This window comes from Jaminaea rosea (genome assembly GCF_003144245.1).
Source record: "Jaminaea rosea strain MCA 5214 unplaced genomic scaffold BDZ90scaffold_11, whole genome shotgun sequence".
NCBI classification, from domain to species: Eukaryota; Fungi; Basidiomycota; class Exobasidiomycetes; order Microstromatales; genus Jaminaea; species Jaminaea rosea.
In genome coordinates, this window is record NW_020289985.1 from 71115 (window position 1) to 92181 (window position 21067).

General features: G+C 59.9%; 8 protein-coding genes across 8 annotated transcripts; 4 read left to right on the top strand and 4 right to left on the bottom strand.

The window, feature by feature from the left end:
- Positions 1 to 49: 49 nt before the first annotated feature.
- Positions 50 to 1693, bottom strand: BDZ90DRAFT_233302 (WD40 repeat-like protein). The gene is made up of 3 exons (XM_025506583.1): positions 1554 to 1693; positions 1236 to 1474; positions 50 to 1161 (listed from the first exon to the last, which is right to left on the bottom strand). The coding sequence occupies exons 1-3, from the start codon at positions 1680 to 1682 to the stop codon at positions 81 to 83; spliced, it is 1449 nt and encodes a 482-aa protein (XP_025360769.1). The 5' UTR covers positions 1683 to 1693; the 3' UTR covers positions 50 to 80.
- Positions 1694 to 1930: 237 nt separating this feature from the next.
- On the top strand, positions 1931 to 7702 carry BDZ90DRAFT_280697 (hypothetical protein; the record flags this gene model as incomplete). Its single annotated transcript, XM_025509300.1, has 1 exon — positions 1931 to 7702. The coding sequence occupies one exon, from the start codon at positions 1931 to 1933 to the stop codon at positions 7700 to 7702; it is 5772 nt and encodes a 1923-aa protein (XP_025360770.1).
- A 112-nt stretch (positions 7703 to 7814) lies between these two features.
- Positions 7815 to 9179, top strand: BDZ90DRAFT_46429 (hypothetical protein). The gene has a single exon (XM_025509610.1). The coding sequence runs from the start codon at positions 7928 to 7930 to the stop codon at positions 8729 to 8731; it is 804 nt and encodes a 267-aa protein (XP_025360771.1). The 5' UTR covers positions 7815 to 7927; the 3' UTR covers positions 8732 to 9179.
- A 1265-nt stretch (positions 9180 to 10444) lies between these two features.
- Positions 10445 to 11743, bottom strand: BDZ90DRAFT_46402 (hypothetical protein). The gene is made up of 4 exons (XM_025509609.1): positions 11353 to 11743; positions 11032 to 11282; positions 10594 to 10948; positions 10445 to 10514 (listed from the first exon to the last, which is right to left on the bottom strand). The coding sequence occupies exons 1-3, from the start codon at positions 11372 to 11374 to the stop codon at positions 10676 to 10678; spliced, it is 546 nt and encodes a 181-aa protein (XP_025360772.1). The 5' UTR covers positions 11375 to 11743; the 3' UTR covers positions 10445 to 10514; positions 10594 to 10675.
- A 126-nt stretch (positions 11744 to 11869) lies between these two features.
- On the bottom strand, positions 11870 to 13901 carry BDZ90DRAFT_254142 (Metallo-dependent phosphatase). The gene is made up of 5 exons (XM_025507818.1): positions 13582 to 13901; positions 13084 to 13510; positions 12984 to 13006; positions 12755 to 12898; positions 11870 to 12696 (listed from the first exon to the last, which is right to left on the bottom strand). Exons 1-5 carry the CDS (start codon positions 13718 to 13720, stop codon positions 11909 to 11911), a joined length of 1521 nt encoding a protein of 506 aa, XP_025360773.1. The 5' UTR covers positions 13721 to 13901; the 3' UTR covers positions 11870 to 11908.
- An 874-nt stretch (positions 13902 to 14775) lies between these two features.
- BDZ90DRAFT_267170 (hypothetical protein) lies at positions 14776 to 16710 on the top strand (the record flags this gene model as incomplete). Its single annotated transcript, XM_025508700.1, has 1 exon — positions 14776 to 16710. A coding segment is annotated over one exon (1551 nt), but the record flags the coding sequence as incomplete, so codon positions are not given.
- Positions 16711 to 16885: 175 nt separating this feature from the next.
- BDZ90DRAFT_233305 (hypothetical protein) lies at positions 16886 to 18416 on the top strand. Its single transcript, XM_025506584.1, has one exon. The coding sequence runs from the start codon at positions 17158 to 17160 to the stop codon at positions 18160 to 18162; it is 1005 nt and encodes a 334-aa protein (XP_025360775.1). The 5' UTR covers positions 16886 to 17157; the 3' UTR covers positions 18163 to 18416.
- BDZ90DRAFT_233306 (hypothetical protein) lies at positions 18187 to 20996 on the bottom strand. Its single transcript, XM_025506585.1, has one exon. The coding sequence runs from the start codon at positions 20977 to 20979 to the stop codon at positions 18280 to 18282; it is 2700 nt and encodes an 899-aa protein (XP_025360776.1). The 5' UTR covers positions 20980 to 20996; the 3' UTR covers positions 18187 to 18279.
- Between the last annotated feature and the right edge of the window lie 71 nt (positions 20997 to 21067).

Below are 21067 nucleotides of genomic sequence, written 5' to 3' on the forward strand. Positions count from 1 at the left end.
ACAGCTACTTCATTCTCCCGCCTCACTTCTCACACCTTCACGCACGCATCGCTCGTCTTGAAGCCATTGGTATTTCGCAGTCACGAACTAGACGCACTCATAATCGTCCTCTGGATGTACGCCGCCAGCACCAAGATAAACAACGTCAACATAGCCGTGAGCAGCCATGGTCTCTCGAGCAGACTCTCCGTCGTCCCACCCATCTCTCCCTCCTCATCGGCCGTCAGGGGCATCCTCACCACCCGCAACGTATTGTCCGCACTCCCGCTTACCAGCCAGCCTCCATCGGGGCTGAAAGCGAGCGCCGTGGGAGGGAAGGAATGGGCGTCCAGTATTCTCATTACCGGGCGCAAGGTGCGAGCATTGATGACGCCTACACTCAGGTCGGAAGACCCGTATGCGAGGTAGCGACCGCAAGGGCTGATGGCGAACACTGTTGCTGGCTTCTCGGAGAGTTGGCGAGTCTCAAGGAGGTCCCAGGTTGAGAGGGACCAAGCGCTTAGGAAGGACTTGCGTTTCTTCGACTTACCGCCTGATGAGCGCTTGGCGTTTACCACTGTGAAGAGCTTGCCCTCCGAGCCCGATGAAGGCGTCGGTGCCGATGAACTCGCTACTGCATCGCTCTTCTTCTCGCTGATCTTGTCATCACCTTCCTTATCGCCCCCAGCAGCTGCTGCTGCTAGTCGGTCAGGCCTCCGCCTCGCCTTGCCAAATCGCACCGCTCTAAACTCGCATCCGCCCTCCCCTCCCAGCGCAGGATTCTGGATCGTCTGCCAAATAGGCGGGTGGCCCAAGCGTGAGGACGAGGCACCATTCACAGCCTGCTCTCCGTTCGTCTTCTCCTCGCCTTCGCTGTCGTCGCTTCCTGCCTTGGCCGGATTCGGGTACGTCCCCAGCACCTTCAACTTCCTGCCCGTACAGACGACAACTTGCGTCCCATCAGGTGAGAAGTCGCCATCCACTATCTCCTCGCCTTCAAAGTCCGTCGTGGCGTCGAAGGCGGGGCTGAGGGACGGGTAAGACTGGACTGCGTAGCTGCCCTCGGTGGAGGCGGTCAGGAGATGTTGGGCATCCGAGGAGAACAGGAGGCGGCGCACGTATCCTTCGGCAGGGTCTTTGAGAGGGAGAGAGGGAGAATTTGAGGAAGAATTGAGGGTGACGCTGCGAGCGCAGGGAGGCGGGAGGTGAGATGTCTGTCGGCCAATCGTATTTGTACTGCCCTCCTGCAAGCTCACCTGACCGTCCCCTTCTTGTCACCCGCCGCGCTTTCTGATCTCTCAAATCGAAAAATCCTCAAATGCTCATTTCCCTCCTTCTTCTTCTCGTCCGCCTCATTCACTCCCAACACCAGCGTATCTGAGCTCGTATCGACGGCCATAGCCATGGGCGCATCCTCGTCCGAGCTCAGCTTGATCTCTGCTGCGACAGCGACGTCTTCTGCTGATTTGGCTGAAGAGGGGACATGGATTGCGCGCTGTCCAAACCAAGGTCGTCGGTAGTCAGCGTGGCTACCTAGCATGTATGCTACTTTGACAGGGCCATCGTCAACTCACGATGAAATTTCCCACACCCGTCCTTCCCTTTCCCCCTCCTCCAGCGAACACGAGCACATCCTCTGCTAGCCAATCGAGACAGTATACTGGTAGCTTGGCTGCTAGTGGGAAGTGATGTGGGATGGTCATTGCAGCCAGCGAGAGCTGATGAGCGAGGGGTAAGGGAGGATGTCAAGATGCAAGGACCGTCTTGCTTGCTCGTTGGCTCGCAGTCAAGGCCAACCGGCGGACAGACGACGGAGCGCCGCGCCGCGTCTGCCTTCTTGATTGGATGTCGGACTGAGGTCCAGGTGCGCGCCTTGTTCAAGTGTTGGATTCATTGCCCCCCTCGAGTGCTCCAACTTCCTAAACAAACACTCCTTTTCCGCAGACAAGAGATGGCGATAGCCTCTGCTGGACCTTCGCGCCATTTCTTCGAGCCTCAGAAGGGTAGTGACAAGGATGCGCAGCCCGATCCTCTGATCGGGCTCCTCCCGCCTCCCGGCGCCGCCTCCGAATCCCCCATCCTCCAACGTCTTCGCCGCATCGAAGCACGAGCTGCTACCCTCTCCCCAAAGGAGACGCACGAGGGGCGAGCTATATGCGGTGATGATGAGCTGGCATGGCGGGATAGGTCACTGCTATGGAGTCGAGGTGGACAGGTAATGCGCAGCTTCACCTTTCAGCAGGACGTTGTGCAGGCTTGCTGGGCAAAGATGGGGCCGAGCGGCAGACGACAACGTAATCGACGACGCAGTCATGGTAGCGATAGCGAGGGCGAGCATCGCTCATCGTTCAGCGCGGCTCAGCGCCGTATGCGAGCTTCGTGGGTAGGAGGCAACGAGTCTGCGAATCCGGCCTCTTCATCCTCGTCTTCTACCCCCTCCAACTCTCGCCAACTCGTCGTAATCCTCTCGGACTCTTTCTGGATCTACTACCCCAGCTCAGGTCACGAGTACACAACGGCGAAGAACTTCAAGCTCGCTCATGCCTGGCCAGCTACAAGCGGGGTATTTCTGCAAAGAAGTCTCGAGGCAGAGGATCATAGGCCCGCTCAATCCTCCCACGCCTTCGATGCGGCGCCACAGCTCCCGACGCTCTTTTTCCTTGGAGATCACTTGGACGAAGTCACGCCTGTCATGCTGTCTGGCTCTCTGCCGGCTTTCACCGAAGACGTGCGAGAGACAATCGTGTTCGTGCACGATGAGGGACATATGCGCATTCTCGTGACGGTCAGACCGGAGGCGGGGGAGATCAGATTGTATGCCTACAGTATTGGCGCGCCATGCCCATCGGCAGCGTTGCAACCTCCTCAGCAAGCGCACCACTCAGCCTCAATGACCCGCAGCGAGTCTGCCCCCTCTGTGCCTCCAAAGCTAGGCAAGGGTCGACCATCAATGCCCCGTCGTTCCTCCCGCCTCTCCAGCACAACGGTTGCCACGCTTAAGAGCGGGTCCGGTCCCTCCGCTCCTCCAATGACACGTCGTCGCAGCTCTCGCTATCCGTCCACCGACTTTGGCACTGGTAACATGTCCCGCATCGAGGAGACGACCTTCAACCGCAGCGTAGCCGCTGGCATCAGTGCCGCAGGCCCATCCACTTCCTCCGCGGCGGCGGTGGTTCACGCCAGCTCTGCAGCAGCAGCAGCAGCCGCGTCCAATGTGGCGTCGATGACCACTCTCGAGCAGCAGGAGGATGCAGTCGAGGCGGAGGAGATGGGTCAGATGGTCGAGGGGCTGGCGCGCGGCAAAAGAAGCATGAATGCTCAGGGAGACGACTCTATCGTGCGCCGGCAGTCCATCAGTAACGCGAATACATCAAGACATCACCGTCGAGTCAGTCAGATGGGACGCAGCGGGACGCATCCGTATACCACCCCGCGTAACATCAGCGCTAGGCACTCGACGGGGCGAAGGCGCCGGTCTGGGGAGGGGGTGGATCTCGACCTTGACCCTGTGTCGATGTCAGTCAGGGACGGTACATTCGCTGCAGGAGAGGAGGACTTCTCGCAACGCATGGGTGAGGATCAGGCAACGGCAGCCAGGCTCGTGGATCACGCCCTGGGCGAGCATAGCAAGCGGGCGACCCTCCAGCTCATCGACGTCGTACGAGTGGAACCATGGACGGCGGAAGAGGGCAATCAAATCAGCGTCTTTGTCAATGAGGATGGACAAGTGCTCCACGTCTACTTTCACGCGCAGGGACGGCTTCATTTCCGTACCATGCGCTTTGCATACGCAGGCAAGGACAAAGCTACTCCTCCCCCGCAGGTGGTCGCGCAAGGCTGTGTGGAAGCTCAAGGAGCGGCTGCAGTTGAGGTTGAAGCAGGACGCAGACAAGTTGTATTGCTCAACGAGAAGGGTCAGCTACATCTTTGCCTTGAAGACGATCCCAGCGGGGCAACACTTGCCCTTCGTCTCGATGAAACAAGCCAGGGCTCGTGGCTTCTGACGCCAACTACGCAACACACCAACCATGGCCCTTCACCCAGCTCCATGGCCTGCGACGACGGCCGAGCGCTCGCCCTCACAATCGCCTCGAGCAGTAACACAATCGTTCCGCGCTTAAATTTCGCCTTCTCTCCGCGAGAACCTACGCTATGCCGACTTCTCAGCTCGTCCGAAGTCAGCACGACTGCTGGAGCGCAATTGCGGCGCAACTGGATCTTGGCACATGGCGATTCGGTGTCAGAGTGGAAGGCGCTGTGGATCGCTCTAGGCGGCAGCGCGTCGGAGCAGAAGGGCTTGGACGAAGACGACGAGATGATGGCTCAAATTGATTCATTCGGCCTCTTGCCGCCAGCACCTACCAGAACAGGGCCGGCGACGCTCTATCTGGATTCGTCTCTGCGCGCAGAGTCGCTGCGACTCCTCTCAATTCTCGACGCTGTTGCTCAGGACTGCAGGCTGGACGTCACATCGAAGGACGTCCCACGGCTCGCAGAGATCATCGTACAGCTAGCTGCCGCGTGCGGTGCGCGTCACTACGCCGACTACTGGTCGCTTTTGGTGCCAGCTGCCAGCACGAGCGCTTCTTCACAGCTTGGGGACGTCAGCTCGTATCCTTCGGACATTTTCCACCTCCTCGAGCGCTCTGTACGCGGCGAGTCGCATCTCGAATTGCTCAACATGAGCGAGAGCCAAGTATCAACCGTGATGCCCAACTTCTCGCGCATTCTACGCGTCCTGAAGGCCTACAAGGCGCCCATTACCACCCGAAGTCGCCCACTCGGCTCAGACGAAGAGGTCCCCGACTCTCTCATCCGCAGCTTCGCAGTCGCCAACGCAATGGTACGCGAAAGTCTCACTCCTTCGCAAATGGATCGCCTCCCCTGGTCACTCTGGTTGCCGCTCCGACTCACGCTGCTACGTTGCGCCTCCAATCCCGTCGCCTCCATTTCCGCACCGCTCTGCCGCCTCCTCGAGCGATTCGACCTCGTTCCGCAGCATCGCGAGACGGCAATCCGCTACAACGCTCCCGAGTCGCTCCGCTCCCTACCTACGTCCGGCCCTCGTCGCCTCGACCCTCTCTCGGCCATGCTGTTCAACAAAGACTACCGCCTAGTGGACGTGAGCGAGATGCTCGAGACGCATCGCGTCGCGTACGTCGCGGCTCCCGCAGCGCAGGACAAGAGCGATGAGGAGCTGCGCGAGTTGGGCCTCAGCCTCGCCCACAATGTTGCCGAGCGCACAAAAGCTTCCTCAGTGGGACGCGGCATGTTCTTCTTCCTCACTCGCCCTTTCCAGCCTACCCTGCGATGGACCACCCCACCCCTCAATAGACGTATCCTTCTTCGTCCCGCCCAACCGTACCACTTTCCCGAGCCTCGCGCGGAAAGTGTCGAGCTGGACTGGCCCGAGTTTCACAACGGGGCCGCTTCTGCGCTTGAGATGGTCGTGCAGGGCAAGGAGAAGGTGGACTCGATTTGGTACTTTTCTCAGGGCCAGGGGGAGCGCAATGCGCGACATGCGGGGCTACTGCTCGGGCTTGGACTCGCCGGACACTTTGAGACTATAGGACAGGTGCACACGTACCGCTACCTCGGAGACAGGCACGGCCTTACATCGATTGGCCTACTGCTCGGCCTGTCCGCCACCTTCGCTGGTCGAGGCGACCCGGACGTCCGCTCCCTACTCGCCTGTCATGTCAAGGCTTTCCTCCCCGAGCATTCTGCAAACCTCGCTCACTCCACCCTCGTCCAAGCTGCGGCACTGCTGGGCACCGGACTACTATTCATGGGCGCCGACGTTTCGCACATTGCCGAGGCTCTCTGTGACCAGATTGGCGCGCAGGAAATCGAGACGACAGACCCAACGATGCTGAGCCGCGCCGCCTACTCGCTCTCTGCTGCGCTGGGAGCAGGGTTGGTGATGCTCGGTCGAGCAAGGAGAGTCGAGGCGCTGACCGTGCGGGATAAGAAGCTCTGCCGTAAGCTCGAGCGATATATGGTGGGTGCAGGGAGGGATGCGCTTGAAGAGGAGGAAGTGAGCGATTTGCATTGGCGCGTGGATGAGCGCATCACGTCTTCGACTGCTGCTGTGGCGTACGCGCTCTTCTTCCTCAAGAGCAACCAGGGCGATGCAGCCCGCGCTATACCCATGCCGAAGGATTTGGTGGAGCTCGATGCGTTGCGCCCGGACATCCTGCTCGTCCACTCGGTGGCCCGCAATTTGATCATGTGGGAGGCTGTGCAGCCTACAACCGACTGGCTGGACGGTGTTCTGCCTACCTTTTTACGCAACGACGCCAAACTCGGCGCCCACGCTACGCAAGTCAAGGTGAACCTGATCGCCGGCGCTTGCCTCGCGCTCAGCTTCAAGTACGCAGGATCGGCAAGCACAGACGCCAAGCGCCTTCTTTTATCTGTGTACCACGACCTCGAGGGACGTGCGAATAAGACCAGCCAAGTCAGCTACGACGGTCGTATCCTCCACTCGACTCTGCGCTCCTCTTCCGACCTCATCGCGCTTGCGCTATCCATTATTCTCGCCGGGACTGGTGACCTGGACCTACTCAAGATCCTCCGGCCCGCCCACGCCCGTATTCCCAGCTCAGAACCCTACGGCAGCCATATGGCTGTGCACATGGCTCTTGGCCTGCTCTTCCTCGGCGGTGGGCGCCTCACGCTCGGCACATCGGACGCGGCCGTTGCGGCTATGCTCATCGCCTTCTATCCGCGCTTCCCAACGAAGGCAACGGACAATCGCTCCCATCTACAGGCCTACCGCCACCTCTGGGTGCTGGCGGTGGAGCCGAGACTGGTCGTCACGCAAGATGTCGCGTCGGGCGAGATGGCTGCCGTGCCTGTCCGTGTGAGAGGGCAGGAGCCTGTCATGACGCCCTTCCAGCTGCCCGATCTCGGCAAGAGCGCTAAGTTGGAGCTCGACTCGGATCGATACGAGAACACGGCCCTCGAGTCTGCGAGCCAGGCGACTCGCCAGCGGCTGCTACTCAAGCACAAGGAGGGCTATTTGGATTACTCGCGCGATCCGATGGGGCATCGGACTGCTATGGCGAGGGAGCTGGCCGCGGAGAGGGGTAATGTGGGGCCAGAAAGTAGCGGCGTGTTGGCGGCGAGTGGTGAAGGTGAGGACGCGACGATGTCGGCACACCTGCGCCTCCTGGCTGCTCACACGAGTGGCGACGACAGAGTAGCCTCGGCGCTGCGCGAAAGCATCGACCGTAATGCGTCGCAGCTGCTGCCATTCGCGATCGCAAAGGGTCAGCTCGTGGACGGAGGGGATGCACGAGACTGGGCTTGGACTCCGCGCTTCCTTGCGCTGCTTGGTCTGCCCACTGAGCCTGGCTTGGAGGCGGCGCTCGCTTCTTTGCGTAAAGGAGCGCGCGAAAAACTGAACAGCGAGGAGATGCGCAGCGCCATCCTCAGAGTCATCAGAGGCGAGACGGTCATGGGGGCGTGCAATGGGGACACGAAGACGATCGAACGCTTGGCCGACTCGCTTTCAGCTCTTGCTCCCCGTAACACCGTAGACGAGCTCGTCCGGCTGCGCGGCATGATGAAGACGATGCTGTCCGAGCTGACAGCTGCGGAGCCAGACGCTGCAGGAGACGAAAGCGTCATTGACGCACTGGTGGACGTCGGACGAGCGGCTACGGGTGGAGACGTCGACGAGCAGCTGCTCAGGGCGATGGCAATGGCGGAGCTTTGAGCGGCGGCGCAGGGCGTCTTAGGCGAATATATCCAGGAGGAGATTGAACCGTCGGGGAGCATACTCTCTCCGTCCTCGCAATGCAATGACGGTGCAGCCTGGCTACGGCGCGCCTGGTCCTGTCTGCGCGAGCGCCATTGCGCCTTTGAAAAGTTACGAGACTCTGTCCTGGAATCAGTCATTGGCTGTGACCAACAAGCGTGAACATGGAGGCAGTATCAACCGATGCTTGGATTTATAGCTCTTCACGGGGTAAAGAGCAAAGCACTTCTCTCGACGGCGGGCGTCGGCAAATCTGTTGTCGAGACTGCTTTTGCCCATCGCCGCCAACTCGGCGCACGGGACCATCCTCGGAGTCGCAGCATGGATTCGCAGCATCCGCGTCCTTTCTCTCTTCTTCTCACCTCGATCCAGCTTGTACCAATCCCACGTCGCGCTGGACCCTCTCTTGGCACCTATCATCACGCCTCAGTCGAAGCAGCGCTTGCCGCAACGTCAAGCAGCAGCGTCTTGCGGCTGCTTCGATCACCCAAGCCCCCAGCGATGATGCCCAGCGTCTCTCATTGGGTCTCTATGGAACGTGGTACTATGTGTGTATGTGGATATCGATGTGACTCTATCAACCTCTGCCGGCCGGAGCGAGAGGGCGTCGCCGCCTCGCCAGCTACTCCCGCTCGACGGCCCTGCCTCCTCGCCCTCGCCCGCAGCCTTCCCTTTGCCCTTCACTCCAGCCTTGCTGCCCCCAACGGCCTTGCTGCTCCCCTCGGCCTTGCTCGCCCCTCCCACACTGCCGCTTGCCTCTGCCGCCGCAAGCTGCTTCTCAAACTCCCGGACCGCCTCGACAACCCTGGGCGTGACAACTCCCTTGCCATCGACCCATTCCTCCTTCACTCGGTCTCACCATTGGAACTTCTCCTTGCGTGGAACGACCCTGGCCCGCACTGTCGCTCCCTCGCCCTCTTGCTGGGGGAGCCAAGCAGGCGTCGACACAGAAGGAATTCCCATGATATTCTTGAACTTGCTGGATGAAGCCAACATCTTGTATTCGCCCTTTATAAGCAGATCGTATTGATCTTGCTTACTCAGGTTGCGCTCCTTGACCGAGTGTCTTGCTGGCGGAGGCTTCTTGGCCAGGAAGAAGGCGTCGTCGATCAGGGTTCGCAGGCCCTTTACGTCGATCTTGTCCATCTCGGTCCAAGAAGATGGTGATGCGACCTCCTGCTGTCGAACGATGGAATAGAACAGCTCGTTCCGTTCCAAGTCCAACGCCAGCACCACATCGACTGCGTCCTCCTGGCAGGATCCAGGACCTTTTTTGGGCGCGGCCACGGTGAACGAGCTCGTCCCGCTTCCAGGCTGGAAGGTCTGCACGTGCCAGCCCTTCTTTTCGCCCTCGATGTACGCGGTCCTCCTGAGCGTGCAAGTAAGCAGGTTTACTGCCTGCAGGTATTGCTCGCTCGACCACGAAGCGGGCCGATCCCTGAGGTCGGTCGGGACGGTCACATCGAGACCGGGCGGCGGGAGGAGGGACGAGGCTTTGCCCATGTGATCGCGCAGGAGGCCAATGAAGCGGCTGGTGACGTGAGGGACCATTTTAAGCGGTGGCAGCGTAGGATCGCGCGGCGACCGGCTACCTCGACGACTATGTCCCAGCGCGAGAGAAAGAGGGCGTCCTCAATCGAACCCATGAGCGGGAGGGCGTGCTGCTTCTCACGGGGTGACACCCTGACCAGCGCAAGGCTCTTGACGGGAAGGTTGTTGACGTCGAGGTCCTTCCAAACCGCTTGAGGGAGCTCGATCCGGTTGTGCGCTCCATCGTCGAGCAGGAGGCGAGGAAAGAGGAGCATAGCGTGGCGGGTGGGAGGCGCGTTTGGCCCCGCCGTGTTGACGTCCCGCCAAAGAGTGAAATACACCCCCTCGCGGCCAATGACCTCGAGGATGGCCGCCCGCTCTGCCGCTGTAGAGACTTTGGAGGGGTCTGCAAGATTTCCCAGAGTGATGCCCGTAGTGAAGCAGCTGGTTGAGTTGAGACCGACGCTGCCGGGAAGGGGAGGGCCAAGGGCGGCGACGTTGGCGGCGGCGAACGTGGCGACGAGGCGGAAGGCGTGTCGATGGATCGACAGGAGCGCCTCACAAGTGATCAGGAGCGCGTTGAGGATGACTTTGTCTGGGACCGCCGGTTTGGCGCCGAGCTCCTTCTGCAAAGCTGGCCACTGCTTCCTAATGAAGACATCAGTGGCGGCGGGGTCCCTTGACTTGCACAGCGCCTACCTTCCTTGTGTTCAGGGCGATGCTGTGAGCGAGACAAACAAGGCATTTTTACCTCCTTGCATCGCGTGCGTGCTGCAGCGACCTGACCCGGCTGTGGAGCGTGATGCGGATGTCGAAGTCGCTCGTGCCAGCTTTTGGGCGAGCAGGATATGTCAGCCTGGAGCGTGGTCATGTTCACGAGCTTTCGTCATCTCCTCACCCGGCACGAAGCAGCCGCTCGGGCGATCATTAAGAGGGAGCTTGCTGAGGTGTATGTATGCCATGGGATCGTGTGTGTCCTCCCTGGCGGTATAGGTGATGTCTTGAAGATCATGGAGTGAATGCAGTTTGCTATCTTGATTGACGAGCTGAGTGAACAGTATCTTGAAAGCTGGAGAGGAGAGCAACGCAAGAATGAAGGGCATGACCTCGAACCCGTGCGACGGCATGCTGAGACCAGCAGCGACGGCTGTGTCCAGCTGCTATGCGAAGCTCGATGCCATCCCTTGGTGTACGCCGGATCGCGGGATCTTGATGAAGTAGATCTCTTCTTCGGCCGTTTCTGTGTCGCGCAAGGTAGCAGAGTGCCACTCGCTTTAGCGTCAATGGCAAGCAGCTTGAGTCCGCAGCTCAGCACTCACCTTCTTGGTGTCAAGATCTATCTCGACTTTGAAGTAGCCGTCTCCAATGACCGTATCATTGCTTCCTCCTAACGATGCTCTCTCATCGTAGGTGCAATGGTTCGATCAACTGCGAGCGAGTAACGGCGATACTGAGGCCAACGTGGAGCCAATGCCTTCTCCGCCTCGCGCGCAGTCCAGCTGGAAAGACGCAGCTGCGTGCGCGAGCGAGCGATTGAGCGACCTCTCGCTCAATGGACATTCGCAAGGCTGGCCTGTTAGGGTGAGGCGAAGGCTGGCATTGCGAGGGTTGCGCTGCTCGACCTAAAGTGATGAAGCTGACGTGACATCTTGTTTGGTGAGGACGCGTCGCGTACTTTGTGAGTCGCACGAACAGAGCAGAGGATGTACTGTGTCAGTAGCAAGCCTCTTCCTCACTGCCTGCCCAGCATCACTTACCCGTGCCTTCCTTGAGAGGTGTTGTCCGTCCTGAGGTGATCCGCTGCTTGGCGAAGGTGTGATGGACATCTCGCCTGCACGGTTCATGAGAGCAGCAACGAGCGCTGGTGAAGGTACCGGAGCCGTGGCTGAGGAGCTGAGCAAGAGCATATAGAATCGATGGTTCGACTTTGAGTAGACTTGCCCTTGGTTTCGCGGGGTTGGGCCTTGTGGTGGCCGCTCTGATTCGACGAGTGGAAGGACGACGATATCTGCAGGGTGCAGTAGAGCCGCGGGAGTCAGTGCAGGCTCGTTACTCGTCATCGAGTGGATGCACCTCACCTTGTGCTTCGAGATTATCCATTCCCACCCTGCTGAGCACTCCCTCCAAGCATCGCTGACTCGACTGCCTGCCTTTCCTTTGTCTACATCACAAGTTCAAGGCAAGCTGCGGGACTACCACGCTCGCCGTGGTGACGGGGTGCACTCGGGGGTGAGAGTGGTACCGGAGGAAGGAAGAGACAGGCCGGTAGCCAAGCAGCGAGGGAGGTGATGATTGGATGGAGCGTTTGGCCAACCTCATCTCGCTCTTCGGGTGTTGGTTCAGCCGCACGCTCAGCCCACTCGCGCTGGCCCCGCACTTTGACCCTGACGGCGCTCCTCCGCCTCCGGTTGCCGCTCCCGCTCGAGCTCGAGGTGCACGAGCCAGGCAATGTTCAATTCTTTTCGACCTCAAAGCCTTCAATCACGCGTGCGCTCTACGACAGCCATCGTATTGCATCAGTACAAAAAGATACCGTGCGGATGAGGTGCGCGCGACGCTACCTTGCTTCGAGCCTTGTCCAGGCGAGCAATGAGCGCTGTCTCATTTCTCCAATGTCTCGATTCCCCACGTCGCTCACTGCCTGACAAAAGCCTGCTTGTGCTCTTTCTTCAGAGTCGAGGTGTGTAGCTTCTCGCCCGAGTCAGAGCGATAGAAGTTGATGATGAGCTCCTTGGCGCTTTTGAAGGTGAATGAAGCGTAGGAGAAGGAGGTGTCGTATGCGAATGCATTATAAGACTGCTTCTCTCCCACTCTCGTCAGACCCTCGATATTGCCGGTCCCGCCAGATACAACATACATGGGCGCCTTTGGGTTGTTGAGGCCTGCGGGGTCGGCGGTGTTGTTGTAAACGCCTCCAGCAGTTGCTTGCGAGTTGTGCACATGTCCGAAGACAGCGACGTCGACTCCGTACTTGTAGAGGGTAGGCTCGAAGGCCTTGCGGCAGGGCTCGCAGTTCTGCTTCGAGCCGCCCGTCGAGTACCAGGGGCGATGGCCGGCCACGACGACCCAAGGCGTGACTGTGCGGTCAACGCTACTGAGGTCGGCATCGAGCCACTCAAGCTGCTGACCCATAGCTCCGATCGGACCACCGTTGAGGTTGGTGCCAGGGCCATCAGGGGCCGATGGGAAGTCAGTCTCGGTGTTGATCATGGCGACATGGAGGGAACCGTAGTCGAAGCTATACCAGAAGGGTGGCTCGGCGAGCGTCTTGGCCTTGTTGGCTGCCTGTTGAGCGCTGTTGTTCTTGGAGACAGAGCCGTAGCCGTGGGGCATCGTCTTGCCAAATCGGTTCATGAAGTCGCTGAAATTGCGCTGGCCGGCCGGGCAGAGCTGCGTTTGCCCGGGCACTTCAGAACAGTCGACTCTACGGGCCCAACAAGGGAGCTCTGGTCAGCGGTGGCTTCCACGAGCGTAGTGTACATTTCGTGAATACTTGCTCATGATTCCCAGGGCTGGCTTGATATCCCTTGCGACGTGCAATGGGCGAAAGCTGCTCGTAGAACTGCTCGAGGATGGCTTGGTAGGCCGCGCTGCCGTCACCCAGGTTCTTTGGCTTCTCATACCCTGCGGCGAGGGCGAGATGGAGGTCAAGGAGAGGTGTGAAAAGTCAGTGGATGTTTCTATCACGAGCTACGCCCCTTCTACTTACAGTCGTCGGCGTAGGCAAAGTCACTACGGTGGGTGAAAGATGGCTAGTCAGCCTGACGCGTGCCTGACGCGTACTGCGGCCACTTCCGTGCCCTACTCACCCGGGGTGCAAAATGAGCTCATAGTCGTCAATGGTCTTGGCGAGAGCTCCGATCGTGGTGTGATTGAGAGCGGGCTGGATCTTCGGGATCTCATCCCTCTTGCTCTTGTCATCGTGAGGCAGCGTGTAGCCATCCTCGCCGTACACACCCAAGTCAATGATCGTGTTGAGCGTAAACGGCGTCTTGTCACCGGCAACGCGGCCACTCTGGAAGAAGTCAGTCGAGCTGTTGGTGCTGCGAATCTTGTAGAAGTACTTGGTGGCAGGCTTGAGGTTGTTGAGAATGACAGAGTTTGACCACGTTCTGGAGGTAGGGTAGGTGATGGACGAGTCCGAGCAGGACGACATGGTGAGCTTGCCAGGCGAAAGGCCGTAGTCAACGCATGGCTGAGACTGCTTCTCGTACGTATTCCAGCCCACGGACATGGCTGCGAGAGTGCGCGTGAAGCGCGAGAGGTCAGCGCAGGATAGCAGAATAAGGGACCCCGCGTCTGCTCACCTCGAGGGCCATAGAGGGCGATACGCTGCTGGACAGGCGTCGTCTTGTCCTTCGGGATCGGAGGATAGCTAGCTGCGGCCCATGTCTGGCCGATCAGACAGCAGAGGAGGGCAAGAAGGAGGGGAGCGGCACGCATCATGGCGATTGAGTACGGGGAGTGGTGAAGAGGAAAGAAGGCTTACCGGCCGCGATTCCTTCTTATAACATCTCGTTACTGCTGCTGCCTCTCACGAGCATCGACGAGAGTGCGTGCGGGCATCAAAGCGAATGTGTGAAGCTCGATGATTTGCAATAGCTCGCTGCTCGTGGGTCGAATGGGGAGACGTCAAGAGTGAACGTGTTCGCCGCTTTGCCCCGACCTCGCTTGCATTTTCGTGGGCCACCAATCTCTGCACCGTCGGCATCACCGTGTGTGAGTGCGCCGTGCGCCGACCGAGCTTTGCTGCACGATGCCTCTAATTTCTCAGACTGCGACTCAGCGAGCAGATGCCGTGAGTGGACCTCGGATGGCAGGCAGGTGCTGTAAGTGACGCGCAGAAAGGCCGCGGGGCGCGTCAGGGTCCAGTCTGACAACGACGCGTCCTGTGGATACGGGAGCAAAATCGCCATGTGACGTTGGGTCGAGCAACTGAGACACCGGCCGACTCGACGCGTCCCGCAGAACGGAGCTTATGAGGGGCCAGCCAGCATGGTAGCAAGCTCAATGGCGGCGGTGACGGCGCGACGTCGGCGTGAGGGCGTGGGAGTTGGCGTGGCAGCGTGCGAACCATGACGCTGCTGTATGGTAGGTATTGGTCTCGCGCAAAGCACAAGGCCACTGCGATCCCTCAGCACTTTGTGTCACACGACACTCACACTCCTGTTCCTGTCTCACAAGTCGTGGCATTGTTTCACAGCGCAAGCAGCCTGCGAACGTTAACGGGCCTCTACACCCTCTCCCCTTGACGATACGGGCCTCCCTGCGGCACCAGTCCCTCGACCATTACGACGACCTGGCACAGAACGTCACGTGCTTTAGCCTTCTCTCTTGCAGCCCCAAGTCCGACCCTTTCCTCGCCGCACGACGTGCTCAATGGCACAAGAGCAGAGCTCGCGAGCAATTGGCTTCGAGCGTCGACGGCCTCGAGCCTCGAAGGGTATATAAACCCCCCCGCCCGGCGCCCACTTCTCATCTTTTTTCCCCTTTCTTCACCAGAATCTGCCTCGTTTCGTTCACGTACTCGCTTACGTGATCACCATCTCTCGCGCGCACAGCACAGTAAAGACATTGTCAAGACGCACTATCAAGCGCGCATCCCTGAAAACACAAACTTACCTGAAAACATCATGAGCTCAATCGCATCCACGACTCCTCCCAGCTCTCCGCCTGCTATCGTGCGCCGTTCTTCCCTCTGCACAGCTCCTTCCTCCAAGAAGAGGTCGCTCTTTTCGAAGATCGCCCCTTCAAAGAAGATGGATCCCTCTACGCCCACCCTGATCCGCAATGCAATTCTCCAGTCGCGCCGTCAAGTAGTCGCTGCTGCCTCTGCCGCTGTTCTTTCCTCGCTGGCCGAGAGGGAGAAGCGCGAGGTGGCCGACCTCGTCCGCGACACTGTCGTCACTCCCCTACCTACCATCATTGTCACTCCTCCCACGCCCGTCAAGCTTGCGCCCGCGGCTCGCCATGACCTGTCCACCACCCCTCGTACGCAAGAGAAGGACGCCGGGACTGCCTACACCGAGTACGAGGAGGCTTCGCCTTTCCTAGACTCGGCGCAGGACTACCCCGTCTCCGTCTCTCGCAACGGCTACTCCGTCTACTCCTTCTATGCCAACACGTCCGCCGAGCGAAGTGGGCGTCGTCGCTTCGGCAGTGCGCATCCCCTTCTCAAGGTGGCGATTGGCAAGAAGAGGCCAAGCGACGTAGCCAAGCTCGCTCTTCCCTCGCTCCCTACCCTGTTCGTCACCAAGCCCACCCCGGCCGTCACCCTCTCTCCGAGTCTCGCCACGGCGGAGGAAGCCCCATGTACGCCAGCCAACGAGGACCTCGGTGGTGCACAGCAGCCTCGCGTTGTCAGACTGTGCGAATCGTCGTCGACCTTTGAAGCCATAGTGCCCAGGCTCCCTTCATCGTGGCAAGAGTACGACAGCAGCGTGGCGGTCGAGCAAGGTGAGGTAGTCGAGCAGGTCTGGGCTGAGAAGAAGGGCGACTGCGAGGATGAGCGCATCGTAGAGGTTGAGGACGTCGTGGTAGAGGTCGTCGCACCTGCTGGTCAGAGCGGCGACACCATCTATCGCGACATCTACAGCTTCGACGAGAGCGAACTCTGTGGTGGATACGCGGATGAGGCGCAATGGTATGGTGGCCAGGATGACGAGGCCTTGGAGATGGTCGATGAGGATGAGAGTAGCATCGGCGATGCGACCGAGGGGGAGATTCTCCCCTTTGGCAACATCCTCGATCTACTTCTTCCCACGACAGTCTCGACGTTTCAGGCCTCTGTCGCCGTACTCGCCACGTCTGACCCTACCCCCACTGCTCCCATCGCCGCTGCGTGCTCGAGCTTCGACCTCCCTTTTCGCGCCCGCTGGCTCGGGCCGTGCAAGGTGAGGGCAGAGCACACGACGCGCAGCAGCGGTGAGAAGCAGGTCGGAAGGAAGACGATGACGACTGCGCAGCGACATGAAAGGTGGACTCAGCTTGGAATCAACCCTAAGCAGAGGCTCTTTTCGGTCTACGAGGGCGGCAGCGAGAAGGACGCGTAAGAGAGGAGAAGCAAGGTGAGTAGGTCGCGATTGAGCAGATGGAGAGAGTTGGGAGGACGTGCGTGGAAGGAAAGGCGGAAGACGCGACAGTAGGATGGAAACGATGGGTGTTGTTGGCGTCAAGATCGAAGTTGAGCGAGGGGAGGACTATCAGCGCTGGTCGTTGAAGTCCAGGAGGGGCAGAGACGAGCTAGTCCACTCGCCCACGCGCCAAGTGCGCATAATCTTTTCCAAAACCGTCATGGAGGCGCTGGCCACCGTATACGATAATCAAGGGCCTCATGCTCCCTGCGAATCGAGAAGAGCGAGAAGCAAGGGTGGAGCGAATGTATCACTGTATTATAGACGTCATTCGTTGACTCCAGGAAATATAAGCAGCCGGAGCAGAGCAAACGACGCAATTTCAGTAGAGCGAGCAGCGTGCATAGGGTGGCAACGCATAGAGAGCAATCGCTTGACCGTAGCTCTCAATTGCACGCCGCGTGGCAGCCAGTCCGCCCTGTCTGCGAGACCAACATGCGCTCTCCGTCCGCTCGAGTTGCTCGCTCGCTCGATTGATTGCCTTTCCTGCATCCCGCACAGCCCCCTTCTTCAGCATCTCCGCAGTCACCACCTTCATCTTGATCAGCATCAGCATCATCATCGACTCGGCATTGCGTCCTCCACCGCACTCCAGCATCTGTACCGCGTTCATACAGTCAGCCTCTGCCGCCAGCCAGCTCGCCCTTCCCTCCCTCACATGCATGCAAGGCACCGAAGCCTGCCTCATCCACAGAGAATTGTACAGGGTCACTCGGGGAGCGAAGCTCATCTACAGCTTGATCAAGCAGCATGAACGCGCAGCTCGACGCCTCCGCCACCCCATCCTCGTCCGGCTCGACGTCGCGTTCTCTCTCCTCGGCTCAGATGATCACCGTCCCCTCCTCCTCCTCCTCCTCCTCACCCACAATCCCGATCATCCGCCCTCCCCCCTCCCCATCCACACATCGTCGCCAACGCAGCGGAAGCGCAGTCTCTGCCTCTTCCTCAACCAGTGGCTCGGCCCGACCAGGGCAACAGCGTCGGATCAGCTCGTCCGGCCATGTCCCGCGGCGAAGTATCGCTCATGGCCCTGCAGCGCTAGGCATACACGATGGCAACTCGTTGCTCTTTGATGCGGACGAGACGGGAGCGGCTGGTCAGTGGGACGATGTGAATCTGGATACGGTGGACGATGCTGCTGCTGCTGCTGCTGCGAAGGGGTCGAGGAGAAGGGGTGGATCCCTCTTCCGTGGTTGGAGTGGGTTGGGAAAGGGGAGGGCGACGTCGATTGAGGAGAGGCGGGAGGATGAAGAAGAAGAGGAGGAGAGTATTGGGATGAAGCAGTATGAACCGACAAGCTCTGCATCGCTGCCGCCACCTCCAGCCTCAGCGGCTCGCAGCAGCGAGGCTGAGGAAAGCGCGGCTGCTGGTAGGAGATACTCACAGGCGCAGCCGTGGAGCAATGACGAGGAGGATGACGAGCGACTTCTCTTTGCTCAAACAGGCGCAGGCGAGGATGATGCCCAGCCTCTTTCCAACGGCCACTCCTTATCGGCTCACAAGCCCACTCTGCCCTCCTCGCACATCTACGAAGACTACGGCTCGGACGAGGACGAGGGTGACGAGGAGGATGCTCTGCGACATGGAGGTGGGGGTCGCAGCGCGCAAGGCAAGCTGCGCTTCGAGGCTTTGACTCGCGCCGAGAAAATGAGCTACGCAGCTACCACCGTCGTTGTGCTTGGGCTGAGCATCGTGGCGATCGCCATTGGAGTGGACTGGATCGATTGGCCGGGGGATGGGATTGGCAAGGACTGAACGATGAAGCAATGTCATACGGCACTCTGGCAGGAGGCATCTGCATTGTACAAATTATCACGTCTTGAGCAGTGAAGGGAGGTCAAGAGTTCATGCGCCTCGCGCCTCGTACACGCCTCACAAGGGTCTCTGCTTCTCCACCAACTCGATACTCTGCACAACGTCCCCCTCCTTGAAGCCCGCAAACCCTCCCTCAAACGCCATCCCGCACTCGGTACCCTTGCGCATCTCGCTCACCTCCTTCTTGACGTGACGCAGCGAGTCCATCTTGCCCTGCCAAACGACCTTGCGCCCCCCGGTGTCTGCATCGTCCTGCTCATCGTCATCCGCCGTATTGTGGCCGCGAGTACGCAGAATCCGCACGAGGCGATTACGCTCCACGACGCCGTTTGTAACTCGACATCCTGCAACGGCTGCTAGACTTCCCGCTCCCTTGGCGTTGATTTGGAAGGTCTGAGCAATCGTCGCTTCACCCACAACTCTCGCCTCGACGATGGGCGGCAGCAAGCTCGCAAGACTCTTGCGCGCATACTCGATGACTTCGTAGATGATCGAGCTGGAGAAGATGGGCACATTGTGGTGTGCCGCCTGCTGCTGAAGAGAACGGGATCCCGAGCCGACGTTGAAGGCGAGGATGTGAGCCGAGGCTGTACGGGCGAGGGAAAGGTCTGAGTCGCTGACGTCGCCTACGGAGGAGTGGATGACACGAAGTGCCGCATCGTGGGAAGTGGTGATGCCGCTCAGAGCGCCTACGAGGGCTTCGCCTGTGCCGGAGAAGTCAGACTTGATGATGAGGCGCAGCTCCTTTGTCGACGATGGATGAGCCTCTCCGTCGCCTTCTGCTCCCGCCGCCGCCGCGTCGCCGTGCTCTCGTGCGATGTGAGTAGCAGCCACCTGCTCGGCCTGCTCCACGCTCTTTCCCTCGCTCAACGCCAGGCGATACACCCTCTGCTTCTCGCGCTCCACGAATTCACGCTGTTGCTCGCGTGTGACCTCCTCGCTCTTGATTCTGCGCTGCTCGTTGACCGCTTCGGCCTCTTTGATCATCCTCTTCCCCTCTGCATCGCGCTTGCGGTTGTCCAGCGCACGCTTCACCTCGTCCTCCTTGCGTGCGCTGAGCACCTCGTCGCCTGCCGAGGGCAACTCCTTCCAGCCGGTGACCAATACTGCTTCTCCTGGCTTGGCTTCGCGGACGGAGGCATTGTTTGAGTCGACCATTTGACGCACCTTGCACCACGTTTGGCCGCAGATGAGCAGGCAACCCGGCGTGAGCTTGCCGCGAGAGACGAGAACAGTAGCCGTGTTGCCTCGCCCTTTCTCTGTGCGACTTTCGAGCACAGTACCCTCTGGCAGCCCCTCAGTCGGGGCGCGCAGGTCGGCCAGCTCAGCCATTGCTGCGAGCGTTTCCTCGAGCTCTTGGAAGCCTTGTCCCGTCTTGGATGAGATCTCCACACACGGCACGTCCCCGCCCATGGCCTCGACGAAGATGCCCTGAGCACCAAGCTGCTCGAGTGCGCGCTGAGAGTCAGCTTCTGCTCGGTCGATCTTGCTGAGTGCCACAATGAGCTGGATATTGGCGCGACGCTTGCGGGTCGACGATGACGCAGCGGGCTCTGCGCCGGTGCTCGCAGCAGCCTCAGCCGCCTCGGCCTCGAGCTGCTTGTATAGCTCAATGACCTCCTTCGTCTGCGTCATCACGCCGTCATCCGCCGCGACTACTAGCACAACAATGTCCGTTGCCTTGGCCCCTCTGGCCCTCATGTTGCTGAACGCGGCGTGGCCAGGGGTGTCGAGGAAGGTGATCTTGTCCACGGCATTCCCCTCTGCCGCCTTGACCGGCACTGAGAAAGCTCCGATATGCTGCGTGATCCCGCCTGCTTCTCCCGCCGCAACAGAGGCGCTCCTCAGCCTATCGAGCAGACTCGTCTTTCCGTGATCCACATGACCCATGACCGTAATCACCGGCGGCCTGAACGGGGCTTTTCCCCTCTCCTCCTCGCCCAGCGCAGCAGCGGGATAGATGTCGAACGCAGCCTCCGCATTGTCCACCGCATCGAGATTGAGCTCGGCACACAGGAGCGAAGCATCATCGAACGACAACAGGGCGTCTGCTCGCGTATCGCGCATGGAGAGTTGGGTAGACATGGTTGATTGAAGTGTGCGCAACTTGATGCCGAGGAGGCGGGAGAGATTCGAGAGGGAGATGATGGGTGGAAGGAAGACTTGACGTGGCGGTTGCTTACGCTTCGGTGGCGGGGCAGGTTGGGATTTAGGCTTCGGCTTGAAAGAGGAGCCGTCCGGCCGTGCCTTGTCCTTGCGATGCTGCGCCTTTCCTTGCACGTCATCCCTATCAGGATCGCGAGCCCGCGACCAATCTTTGGCTTGAGGGATGCGACGACTGCGCCTCGGATCGGACTTGCCGCTTGAGCTGCCCGCTGGAGGCTTGGGGGGTGACTTGAAGCCAGCTGCGGGTCCGCCTCCACCAGCTTGATGTGGGCGATCCTCCCGTGGGCGCATGCTGCTGCTGGCACCATCAGCTCGCGGTGGTCGATCTTGTCGCGGCGGTCGATCTTGTGTTGGATGCGCATTGCCTCGTCCATCTTGCCATTGACTTGACGAGCCTGACGCCTGCTGTTGGTGGCGTCTGGGCGGTCCTCCGTCATTTTCTCTTCGCTCGCCCAATGAGCCAGCTCCGCTTGGCGGCGGCCGTCTGCCGTCAGAAGCAAATCGCAATTGCGATGCTGATGCTGTCACAGCTCCAGCGCTGAGCTGTCGAGCCAGCAAAGCGCGGGAAGCTGCGCTGCTCACTCGCAGCATTGTGTCGTGTTGGTTGCAAGAGAAAGGGAAGAAGACTCACAATTCCTTCGGCGCTTCCTCGTCCACTCCATCTTTCCTGCCGCTCGCG

Bases quoted from the DNA above. Each gene is read 5' to 3' on its own strand.
- BDZ90DRAFT_46429 (XM_025509610.1), top strand. From the start codon at position 7,928: ATGCTTGGATTTATAGCTCTTCACGGGGTAAAGAGCAAAGCACTTCTC.
- BDZ90DRAFT_233305 (XM_025506584.1), top strand. From the start codon at position 17,158: ATGAACGCGCAGCTCGACGCCTCCGCCACCCCATCCTCGTCCGGCTCG.
- BDZ90DRAFT_233302 (XM_025506583.1), bottom strand. From the start codon at position 1,682: ATGACCATCCCACATCACTTCCCACTAGCAGCCAAGCTACCAGTATAC. The intron at 1,475-1,553 runs GTGAGTTGACGA...TGGTTTGGACAG, and splicing joins CGGGTGTGGGAAATTTCATC to CGCGCAATCCATGTCCCCTC. The intron at 1,162-1,235 runs GTGAGCTTGCAG...CTGCGCTCGCAG, and splicing joins GACAAGAAGGGGACGGTCAG to CGTCACCCTCAATTCTTCCT.
- BDZ90DRAFT_254142 (XM_025507818.1), bottom strand. From the start codon at position 13,720: ATGATGCGTGCCGCTCCCCTCCTTCTTGCCCTCCTCTGCTGTCTGATC. The intron at 13,511-13,581 runs GTGAGCAGACGC...GCACTCTCGCAG, and splicing joins CGCCCTCTATGGCCCTCGAG to CCATGTCCGTGGGCTGGAAT. The intron at 13,007-13,083 runs GTGAGTAGGGCA...CACCCACCGTAG, and splicing joins GAGCTCATTTTGCACCCCGG to TGACTTTGCCTACGCCGACG.
- BDZ90DRAFT_46402 (XM_025509609.1), bottom strand. From the start codon at position 11,374: ATGGATAATCTCGAAGCACAAG. The intron at 11,283-11,352 runs GTGAGGTGCATC...TGCACCCTGCAG, and splicing joins GGATAATCTCGAAGCACAAG to ATATCGTCGTCCTTCCACTC. The intron at 10,949-11,031 runs GTAAGTGATGCT...CGACTCACAAAG, and splicing joins ACCTCTCAAGGAAGGCACGG to TACGCGACGCGTCCTCACCA.
- BDZ90DRAFT_233306 (XM_025506585.1), bottom strand. From the start codon at position 20,979: ATGCTGCGAGTGAGCAGCGCAGCTTCCCGCGCTTTGCTGGCTCGACAG.